The sequence below is a fragment of the Triticum dicoccoides genome, chromosome 4B, assembly GCF_002162155.2.
Source record: "Triticum dicoccoides isolate Atlit2015 ecotype Zavitan chromosome 4B, WEW_v2.0, whole genome shotgun sequence".
In the NCBI taxonomy this organism is placed as follows: Eukaryota; Viridiplantae; Streptophyta; class Magnoliopsida; order Poales; family Poaceae; genus Triticum; species Triticum dicoccoides.
In genome coordinates this window covers 554,728,197-554,740,119 of record NC_041387.1, presented here as the reverse complement: position 1 = coordinate 554,740,119, position 11,923 = coordinate 554,728,197, and the positions used below count along the sequence as shown (strand labels likewise).

The following is an 11,923-nucleotide window of genomic DNA, read 5'->3' as shown; positions in this document are numbered from 1 at the left end:
TATCCTTGTTCAAAACATCACATTACACTATTTTCTTTGTGAGTTTATGTCTCAGGTTCTCATCAAAGATTTTAATGAAGAATTTTTTTGAAGAAGAATTCTTTGAGATGATGACAAGCCTGGACATTTATGAGATGATTCTACATGGCCAAGCGTGGATTAGAGGAAGTGTTGTGATTAATTAGCACATGTGACTAGTGGGCCCCTGTTCATAACCGTCGTGCGGTTTGCCTATGCGACCGACGCGTCTCTATTCCTCTGCCGAACCGACACATCTATCCCAAGTGTCGCATCTGTTCAGATGGTATATATATTGTAACAGGAACGATCGAACCAATAGAAGTTTCCACTCACTTCGAACAAGACAGACATTTCATGATGGACTAGTATTATCGATAGGAAGATCAGATCTGGGGAGTGCTGCCGTATGGCGGTTCCAGCGGAGCTCCTCCCCTATAGGAAAGAACCAAAAAACGCTGAATAAAGCGAAGCATGCGAACTGACGACATTTTCACAGAAATCAAAAGGTAACTATTTTACATTGCTCTGCACAACTGCATGGCAATCAAGAGAGAAACGACACCTCTAAGGAACAGATTCAAGTCCGTTGGGAGTTACACATGGACACGGGAGCATCACAGATCAGGGATTCAGGGGTACCTATCACACTCTATCAATCTAGTGCAGAGCTAAATCAGATCGACCTACTTCTCCCCTTTACAGGCTCTTTACACGAAAAAAGGAAGAAAATAAGAAAAATGATAATATTACCAAACACCAATGACAAACAATCAAAACAAACGCCCTGGCTAGTACAGGTGCTCATGCTTCACTCGCCCTTTCAGAATGCCTGGAACAGGGGGTGGTGGTGAGCTTGGTAATCTATTTGTGCCATTACTTGCCATTGCAGATTGTTGTATCTGATGCCGATAAAAATTCGGCGTGCTCGAGCCCTCGCATCCATTTGATATCGGCTCCGAAGTACCGGCATTCTCTTCTTTTCCATACGAGTTCAGTGCTTTTAGCACATACGAGTCATCGTGCAACTCAAATGGGGTGCTGCGGTTTCAGAAATGCACATGTCAATATAGTCAGGACACCTTGTGTTGATCTAAGAAACAGAAACATAATACAGTAGATTTGTAGTGATGTTTTATTCTTTACTTCTTAGACAAAATTAACAACCCCACTTGGCTCTTCCCATCTGTCTACCCACGTGAGACCGATCAAACATGTGTATCAATATTAGTTGGCATCAGGTCTAAACTTAAAAATTGTTTCAGCACCTTCTGGATACAATTAGAAGCCGCTCCAGTTTAACCATATCACTGCATTATGCTATCATCAAATTTTGATCTAACAGCTGAGATTTTATTTCCTATTATATCCTAGCTGTTCCCATATTTTAAATGTGATAAGAGGCCTGCCCTCCCAGTCATGGCAACAGAAAAAGAAAAACATGTATTCTTAGATAAACTGGAAAGCTCTATCTCCAGAGGAAAGTAAATAACAGAATTCTTGTCTTACGTATTAAAGTCAAAATGCACAAGTTGCATATCTTCTGATATTTCAACTTCGACAGTTGCATGAGGCCGTGTCTGCAGGATACAAAAAACTGTCATTTAGCCTGACAATATGCACAGAAAGCAGAACTGTAAATAAGAGAGCAAAGAATAAGTAATTTGAAAATTATTCACCTGGATAAGGATGAATGGCAAGGCCACTCCACCCGAAGGAATGTTTCCTGAACCATACAGCTGCTCATTTCGGTTTATTAGGTTTTGCATACCTAGATACTTCATATACCAAAGACATCCATAAATACATCAATCACAAATTTGACCATGAGATAAATAAATTTCAAAATAAGAAAGATTGACTCTCAGTCTAAACCAACAATCCTTGGGAACATTTTCTATTCCAACATTAAACCCTAAGAGCAGCCTTTGTATTACTTACTTATTAGTTATTACGATGGCAACCTGGTTTACTGCAGAACATGTGGAGAGTAGGAACTTGCCGCTTACTGCCAATTTATGGTCGAAATAGCCAAGGAATGGATTGGCATTCTTAAGACAGTGGGCTACATGTTACTCCAATTTATCGACTGCTGAAAGAATGGAACTATCTAATTAATACTGCAGAGTCCCAGTCTTCATGCTAGAACCTCGGAACCATTGATTTTGAGAGGTCAGGGCCAGGAACAACCAAATTTTAGTTTGTTGAACTCTGGTAAGAACTACGTGTGAATTCGATCCTTCTTAATCTCAAGCGGCAAAGATCATAACAAACGTAATTTTAGTTTTTGAGTAGCATGGAACATCACAAAAAAAAGTGGAATGCTGGTCTGTGAAGAGTAAATAATTGACAGAAGCAGGCACACATATAAAAAATTGCTACAAGGTTGAGAACAGCTGCTTATTATTAACATATATCAAATATCTGCGGCATACCGAAAACTGTAGACAGGGAACTGGGTCAGTGAGGTGCACCCCAGTATTGGACTTGAGCTAAGCATGCATATTGAGACACAAAGGTACACGGTACACTAACTAAATGCTTTTTTGTTAGGACACTATGTTATGTCAGAGCCACGTGAGCTGAATACTACAGAGAAGTCATATCCTTACTTGATCTTGTAGCTCCTGCAAATAAGCACTTTTCTTTTCAATCCTTCCTTTCACTCCGGCGAGATCCGCCTGTAAATAGACCCAAATTGATGAATAATAATACTACAGAAGGTACATCTAATGTCAATACCCATTGAGGGAAAATAGACGCAACCTGCAGTTCTTCAATATCATTTATACTAGTCCGAGGCAAGCCTTTCCACTGTATTTCCTTCTTATCCTTAGATATAATGTCCATAGCCATCAGAACATTCAGTGCATCATAAACCCTCCTTCGAATATTTTTCTCATCATATTGTTGCTGCATTTTAACACAGTGAGCACATACCAGATAAAACAACTAACTGATGCAAAGGGCATTCATATTTCTTAACTGCATTCGGATTATCAGGATCTGGTGGTTCAATATTATTATTGGGGTCTGTAAACTCAGCAACAAGTTCATCTGCCACCTGACAAAGAAGGCAAAATGTATGAGCTCTAACATTTTAGTTTCATCAATAATGCTACTCCTAGAGATTTCAAGCAACCAGTACACAAAGAAAGAAAGAAATGTAAATATCATTATTGGCGCAGTAATAAAACAGGATAGGTTTCACAGTTTCAAGGAACTCCAAATATCAAAATGCATATATTGAAGGCAGGATACCAATTTAAAGAGTAGTAGTATATGGGCTGGTCCCTCCACGAAACCATGGCGGTCCAGCGTGCAGCGGAGGTCGCAGGTGAGAGACGAGCGAGAGAGATGAACTGGTCAGATTCGAACAGGTAGACAAGCACGACCAACTTAAACGTGTACGCCAACGGGCTGGAAATGGCCGTGTGTCGCCGTCTAACGGCATCTATCAACAAGCGCCATGTCATCCCGACAGGCGGGCCCCACCTGTCGGTTTCGCTGATTTCGCAGCCGAATTCGAGCATCAGTGCTCCGGTTACACATTAGGCGCATTTCCTGTGGTTTTTTGTGCTCTGGTTCAAATGTGGTACCAAGTTGTTACCCTAGCCCCAAGTGTGGTGGTTTTGGGTAAATAACTCAAATGGGGGATAACTCACAAGACTAGCAGATTACAATGATCAATATCTATTTGCAGTTTCATGACTTCCATCACAAAAGATCTTAGTGATCAAATGGTGATGTTACACCATGGTGTGCATGTACGTTTGCAATTTCATGATATCAAAGGCATGCAAGTTTGATTAGAATTAGTATGAGAACCAATCACCCTCAAACTCACAATCACAAAATTGATATAGGGCTGCGTTGATTAAACCAGGTGGACCACATGAGCAAGCCAACTCAATGCTATGGCTAGTTCTCCCCTATACTGTGTGGAAAATGCACATTACTCTATTTCAATAACTGGTTGGATCTTAAATATGGAGCAACGAGAAAACGTATGCAAAGGAATAGGGTCACATATCAAACAATGGGCACTTTTGTTTCTGGTTAATAGTATATGGCAAAACTCATGCGGCCCGCACAAATGATGAGAAAATAACAACAGGAATTTTGAGCTAAAAACTAACAAAGCGCTAACCTCATTATATGTTGTTCTCCCTTTACTTTCAACTTTCTCGCAAACTGCAAAACACCAAACAGAACACATTATGATACCATTGATGTTGGCAGAAAGTGTACATCTACTCAATAGACATGACCTCTAGAATGCACTGCAAATGAATGCACAACCAAATGGAAATAGACAATAAAAACAAGCTCTGCTCATTGTTTGAACTTTCATTTGTGCTGTTAATGGACAAATTATAAATGTGAACATTGATGACCTTGAGTGAAACAGGTACTCGTACGGAAAGAGAACAATTTGACTGACCTTTCATACTGAACTGTCGCAACCCCCGGCCACCTTTATCAGGACCAACTGCTGCCGCTCTTCGCTTCTTCTTCTTGATGCTGTTTGTGAAAACACTTAGTGCACCAAACCAATTGATACCAACTATGGTAAGGATACTTAGAAGTACTCCCTCTGTAAAGAAATATAACAGTGTTTCTCTAGTGATGTAAACGCTCTTATATTTCTTTACAGAGGGAGTAGAAGTTTAAGCTACAGTTAACTATGAAGCGGCAAGCAGCAGTTTCCATTATTTGATGATTCCAAGTAAATATAAGCGTATATAGGATGGATATTAGATGAGTAAACCGAAGAGAGAGGCAGAATTGCACATTAACTTCAATGCAGCCTTATACAATCTGCACCTATATGGCAGAACAGAAACCATACGACTGATATTTTTACTGATCAACATGACAGTGCACACCAGTATGAGTCTACGAAATAAGGATCGGATCTAACTCCAATTACAGCAAGGCTAGCGTGCAAGACGTAATCCGAAGAACAGCCACGGAAAACACTACGGATCAGCGAAAACTCTAATATCCAGCAGCATCTGTCACTAGAAGGCAGTTTGGGATCGCGGTAGATGGCAGATGGGGAAACTCAATCTGGCAGGCAACCCGAGCAGAGCGATGTCCACGAACCTGATGGGAGCCTGCGAGGAAGGCGCGTCGTCGCCGTTGATGTCGAGGTTGTTGAGGCGGAGGAAGGCCGTGCCGTCGCTGGCGGGCGTGGACGCCGCGGGGCCCGCGCCGTTGGTGGCGGCGGGGCCCTGCTGCTCGCTGCGGCTGGACGGGGAGCCGCCGGCGCTGCCGCCGCTGGTGGAGGCGGAGTGCGCGGGGCCGCTGGAGGGCGGCGGAGTGCCCACGGGCGCCGGCTGCTGCGGGAAGCTCGGGCCGCCGCCCCCGCCGTTCTCGTCCGGGCGGTGGGGGACGCCGGAGACCATGGAGGCCGAGATCAAGCGGGATCGGGCGGAATTGGGGAGGAGATGGGGCTCTGAAACCCTAGCGAGGCGAGGCGAGGTTGGGGGGCAAATGGAGGGAGGGAGGGAGGGAGGGAGGGAGAGGAGGAACTCGTTCGGGAGAGCGGGGAGACACGCGAAGCCCAAAGCCTTTAATCCTTTTTGAGTTTTTTCCCTTGGCTCGTTGGGTTTTGTGATTGGGATTTGGCGGTTGCGCGGCGGGCGGGCGGCGAAGGAAAGGTCGTCACCCAACCGGACTCTGGTGTCATGGTGCTCTTCGCGGGCTGGATCTTTTCTCATACATCTCGTCGATTCTGATTTAATTGTGGTGAATTATTAGGTGGATTCGGGCAGTAAATGATAGTATCAAAACCAAGTACTAAATGGATCACAAATTCATTGCTTTCAGGTTATACTAGTAAAAGAGACTGTGTGTTGCAACGGAAGAAATAAATCTTGTATGTCCTAGTTTGTTTCCACTTGAATGGCACATATAATGACTGAAATTTGTCTGCAGATCAAAAAGAGCAATCTGCTTTAGTACCAACTCTCACTTTGCACTTTTTTTTAACTTGTAATGTAGTGTAATCATGTGTCCTGAAGGAATAGCTTCAAATTGAAAATGGCTAGCACGAACCCGAATCGTCAGATCGTCAACTGCTCTGCTTAGCTCATCGTGACTTCATTTGTACACTTCTTGTGCTTTTTGGTCTTGCATGTCCCCTTGCAAGCGCTCACTTGACACAAGAGATGAGAGAGATACAGTAGTATTCACGAGAGAATGGATTCACCAGCTGATGGTTACTCATCATTATACATTATAGTTTTCCGTCTTTAACTGGAGCACCAGAGTGTACGCAAGCAAAGTTTGGTTTGTAACCCACAGAAGACCATTTTTTAAACCTATAAAAAAGAAATTTAGTCCGTATGGGCATCATCCTTTTGCAAATATTATCGGAATGTCGTTCAAAGAAATAGAAGGCACGGACATGAAAGATATACAAACATATATTTTTCTAAATATTAGTACAATACATAGTCATGGATACCATTTTTTTTCTAAATCATCATGATTACATGCCAAGATCACAATTTTGTGTTGCTGAAATTTCATGACAACGGAGAAGGTATTCGAGAAGAGAACTGCCAAACAAAAAGCTGAAGAAGCCCATATGTGGCCATGTGCCACATGTTGTTTGTCTTGGTGGATGCAACAAACTAATACCCTTGGCGATGGTCAAGATTATGTTTTGGTAACCTAGTGCCAAGAGACAATATCATTTTGGAATAGATTAGTAATTGGTTTAAACTATAAAACAAAAGTTGAGCTCCTCTGAATTTTGAAGTGGAGAGCAAACTTATTGTATTAGGTACACCTAGCGAGCTGTGCATTGCTGCATGATACTAAGAATGCCATGGTTATGAGCGTTATCAAAAAACACAAAGATTAAATACATCTAGTACGGATGCCTATTGTTCCTCAAACACATACCAAACTAACTATCAGATAAACACCAAACCGTGCAAGATCTGCTCAATGAAGCCAGCTATTAGTATTCAGTAAAAATTTGATTATAGTTGAGGAAGTGAGCACCAATATTTATCATCTACTAAAGACTGGTAACCAAGAAAAAAGAAGAGTTTGAAATTCAAATCACTTGAGTACCTTGCATGCAATCTTGTTAAGCTTGTGCATTTGTGTGAATTGCATCATTACACCTGTATTATCAAGTGGATTATCTTGGGCCTCTCACTCTCTCTCCAATCCATGGATGATATGTGTGGTTAAAAATAAATTAAATCGAGACACTAATACACCGTGTGGCTGTCCCTATTAAGGTCCTTAGGGTGACGACCCATTATACATGGGCCGGACTGGTGGAGCCATATAGTGACAGGAGATCTCTGAAGCCGTGGTGTGCCCTCCAAGTCAAGAGGGTGCGGGATCTCTTGAAACCCTTATTGTAATCTATCTTCGGTAACCCTAACCCTACCGGTGTCTATATAAACCGAGGGTTTTTAGTCTTAGGGCTAGAGCTACATTCAACACCTCATCTCCTTAGGGTTTAGCTCATGCTGATCTCGAGGTAGATCTAATCTATAAACTACATTATACATTCAATATAATCAAGCAGGACGTAGGGTATTACCTCTTCGAGAGGGCCCGAATCTGGGTAAACACTGTGCATGTCGTCCCTTGTTCCCCATTGATTCCAGATCAACAGCTCGGGACCCCTATCCCGAGGTCTGCCGATTTTGATACCGACATTGGTGCTTTCATTGAGAGTTCCGTTGTATGGTCGCCCAAAGGATCGATGGCTCGCCTGATCATAGGAGAGGGCATCGGATCCGGGGACTTCTTCGTCCCCGGACAACTCTTCATGTTTGGCAGCATCGTGCTGCACGCAGACCCGACTGGTCTTCTGGGTCAAGTCGACGCCTTCGCCCCCGGACTCGTGATTCGATTCGGTGGTCTGGAATATGTTGCGGACGCATAGTGCGATTTGGTTTTCACCAGATTCACTCCCCCCTCCCGCACCCTTGCCACACCCGCTCCGGAGTAACTTTCTGATCTGGTCTTCAGATCGGCCTCGACAGCTTCGCGCCAGGAGAGCTCCGCTTCAAGCAGGGGCCACACTCCACCTCCGTCCGGACACGTCATGACTATAGAAGACCTATCCTCGACCTACGAGGTAGAATCAGGAGGCAGAGGCCAAGAGTAAATCTCGGCCGAACCTTACTTTCACAACGCTCTCCTGGCCTTGCCCCTTACGACGAAGCAGCAGCTAACGGCCAAGGGTCACCCCCAGCCGAAAGCAGCTCGATCTCGAACCCCGACGGGGAAGCCATAAGCAAGGACCAAAGCCCATCCTTGACCTCTAGTGATGGCCCGGACCCCCTCAAGGATCCGGCTCCGCACCCCGAGCTCAGCACGGCCAGCGGAAATCAAGGACCGACAAGGGCATTGATCGCCCCACTCTGTTACACCGGAATTTGGCCCTAAATCCTCGAGTTCGGTGACCCTCGCAATGATAAACGAGGCGCTGGACCGAATTCAGAACATGACCATCCAGGAGGACCTGCCCTCCGCCTTCAATCATCAACCCTTCGAGGAGTACCCCAAGGAATTTTGCATCCCACCCACCACCCACTTGGTAGCCACTATCGACGATTTAACCGATATGCTAGACTACAATTTGGAAAATACCGAATACATGGACGAGGAGGGCGAACCCCGGTCAATACTGACGTCGCCCCTGATACATCTCCAACGTATCTATAAATTTTGATTGTTCCATGATGTTATATTATCATTCTTGGATGTTTTACAATCATTTTATAGTCATTTTACATCATTTTTTGGTACTAACCTATCGACATAGTGCCCAGTGCTAGTTGCTGTTTTCTGCATGTTTTTACATCGCAGGAAATCAATATCAAACGGAGTACAAACGCAACGAAACTCCTGAAGGATTTTTTGGGCCAAAAGACATCCAGTGGGCCAAGGAAACACATGGGGGGTGGCTCGAGGGGAGCAGCACCCACCAAGGCGTGCCCACCTCTAGAGCCCCCTGAACTGCCTCTTTGCTCTATAAATACCCCAATATTTCAGAACCCCTAGGGGAGTCGACAAAAATCAATTCCAGCCGCCGCAGAGTCCAGAAACACCAGATCCAATCTAGACACCGTCATGGAGGGGTTCACCACTTCCATTGGTGCCTCTCCGATGATGCGTGAGTAGTTCTTTGTAGACCTATGGGTCCGTAGTTAATAGCTAGATGGCTTCCTCTGTCTCTCTTGATTATCAATACAATGGTCTCTTGGAGATCCATATGATGTAATTCTTTTCGCGCTGTGTTTGTTGGGATCCGATGAACTTTGATTTTATGATCAAATCTATGTTTTTATCCATGAAATCTTTGATCTCTTATATGCATGATTTCTTATAGCCTCATATTTCTTCTCCGATATTTGGGTTTTGTTTGGCCAACTTGATCTATTTATCTTGCAATGGAAAGAGGTGCTTTGTAGTGGGTTCGATCTTATGGTGCTTGATCCCAATGATAGAAGGGGAGCCGACACGTATGTATCATTGCTACTAAGGATAACAAGATGAGATCTATATCTCCGCAATAGATAAACGGATCTCATCTACATCATGTCATCGTTCTTATTGCATTACTCCGTTTTCCCATGAACTTAATACACTAGATGCATGCTGGATAGCGGACGATGTGTGGAGTAATAGTAGTAGATGCAGGCAGGAGTCGGTCTACTAATCTTGGACGTGATGCCTATATAATGATCATTGCCTGGATATCATCATGATTATTTGAAGTTCTATCAATTGCCCAACAGTAATTGTTTTCCCACTGTTTGCTATTTTTCTCGAGAGAATCCACTAGTGAAACCTACGGCCCCTGGGTCTCTTTTCATCATATTTTCCTTTGCGATCTATTTTCCTTTGCATTTATTTTTAGATCTATTAAACCAAAAATACAAAAATACCTTGCTGCAATTTATTTGTTCTGTGATCTATTTATCCTATCTACCACTTTTACCTCACATTATTTGCCTATCTTGAGGCGCCGTACCCGGAAGGGATTGACAACCCCTTTAACACGTATTGGGTTGCGAGTATTTGTTATTTGTGCGCAGGTGTTGTTTACGTGGTGTGAGGAGGTTCTCCTACTGGTTTGATAACCTTGGTCTCATCACTGAGGGAAATACCTACCGTCGCTATACTGCATCATCCCTTCCTATTTGGGGAAATACCGAAGTAGTTCTAGGAGACATCAAAAGGAATTTCTGGTGCCGTTGCTGGGGAGGATCTTCAACATCAACCAGGTTCCTAATCACAAATCTCGTCTCCTCGCAATTTACATTATTTGCCATTTGACTCTTGTTTTCCTCTCACCCACTTCACAAAAATGTTTCGTTTTATTCGCCCTCTTTTTTGTTCGCCGTTTTCTCGTCAGATCTGTTTTTCGTGTGCAATCTTGTTTATCACTTTTTGCCGTTATGGATTTTTCTTCTTCTATTGCGTGTACCCTCGAGAACGAGGTTCTCAACTTCAAACAAAGGGGAGGATAAAATTTAAAAGATGCTTGGAATAGGATTTGCAATGCTCATAATAGATCTATCCGTAAGCAATCTACCGTCGTTCTTCTTTGTTGCTTTTACGTGGGCATCACCACTTGGTACAGATTTGTCCTTGATACGATTACCGGTGGGAATTTCTTGATGTGTCCTTCTCTTGATTCTTTTAATGCTTTGCGAAATTTAGTAGGTTCACCACCACCCGTGATCAATGAAACAATATTGACTTTTGAGCATGTTATGGAAAGACTAGATGCTATTGAAAAGAAAATGCTCACCCTGGAACATATTGAAAATTTGTATAGAAAAATGCAAAGCTATGTGATACGTCCATTTTGCATCATGCTTTTATATCAATATTTATTGCATTATGGGATGTTATTACACACTTTATCTCAATACTTATGGCTATCCTCTCTTATTTTACAAGGTTTACCATGAAGAGGGGGAATGCCGGCAGCGGGAATTCTGGCTGGAAAAGGAGCAAACATTGGAAACCTATTATGCACTGCTCCAAAAGTCCTGAAACTCCACGAAACATATTTTTGGATTTATTAAGAATTATTGAGCGAAAGAAATACATCAGGGGGGGCACACCTTGGCCAGGAGGGTGGGGGGCGCGCCCCCTCCTACTCGGCGTGCCCCTGTCTCCTGGGCCCCCTGGTGGCCCTCCGGTGTCCATCTTCCGCTATATGAAGGCATTTACCCTGGAAAAAAATAGTGGGCAAGGTTACGTGGCGGAACCAATCTAGGGCTCTGGCAGAGCTGTTCTGCCGGGGACACTTCCCTCCGGGAAGGGGAAATCATCACCAACGTCATCACCAACGTTCCTCTCATCGGGAGGGGGTCAATCTCCATCAACATCTTCACCAGCACCATCTCCTCTCAAACCCTAGTTCATCTCTTGTATCCAATCTTGTATCCAAAACCATAAATTGGTACCTGTGGGTTGCTAGTAGTGTTGATTACTCCTTGCAGTTGATACTTATTGGTTTACTTGGTGGAAGATCATATGTTCAGATCCTTAATGCATATTACACCTTACGATGAAGAAGGTGAAATCCTACGTCTAGTTGTGATGGGATTATTAGGGTTTCGATGACCAGGTAGCGAATACGCTTTGCCTGAGTCTCGAGTTGTTGTCCTCCTAAACCGCCGCCGGGTCGTCCCTTTATATACAGAGGTCGACTATCACGCCCAATATGCGACCCTATCCAAAAGGAACTCAAAGGTCCCACCAAGGATAGACCCGCATATTGAAACGCTTTTGCAAGGTGGATATCATTACATCAACATTACATAATAGATGGGGATACATGCATAAGGCATACAATGCCACACGAATACAACATCATCATACATAAGATCATCATCCGACT

The 11,923-nt window shown here is 43.6% G+C and overlaps 1 protein-coding gene across 1 annotated transcript; it reads right to left on the bottom strand.

Moving 5' to 3' along the window:
* Positions 1-481: 481 nt before the first annotated feature.
* On the bottom strand, positions 482-5,539 carry LOC119291424 (transcription factor-like protein DPB). Its single transcript, XM_037570181.1, has 9 exons — positions 5,128-5,539; positions 4,463-4,542; positions 4,169-4,212; positions 3,005-3,082; positions 2,785-2,931; positions 2,631-2,699; positions 1,698-1,796; positions 1,528-1,598; positions 482-1,059 (listed from the first exon to the last, which is right to left on the bottom strand). The coding sequence occupies exons 1-9, from the start codon at positions 5,427-5,429 to the stop codon at positions 810-812; spliced, it is 1,140 nt and encodes a 379-aa protein (XP_037426078.1). The 5' UTR covers positions 5,430-5,539; the 3' UTR covers positions 482-809.
* Between the last annotated feature and the right edge of the window lie 6,384 nt (positions 5,540-11,923).

Bases quoted from the DNA above. Each gene is read 5' to 3' on its own strand.
- LOC119291424 (XM_037570181.1), bottom strand. From the start codon at position 5,429: ATGGTCTCCGGCGTCCCCCACCGCCCGGACGAGAACGGCGGGGGCGGC. The intron at 4,213-4,462 runs GTCAGTCAAATT...GGTGTTTTGCAG, and splicing joins GCGACAGTTCAGTATGAAAG to TTTGCGAGAAAGTTGAAAGT. The intron at 1,797-2,630 runs GTAAGGATATGA...TGGTATATGAAG, and splicing joins TGCAGGAGCTACAAGATCAA to TATCTAGGTATGCAAAACCT.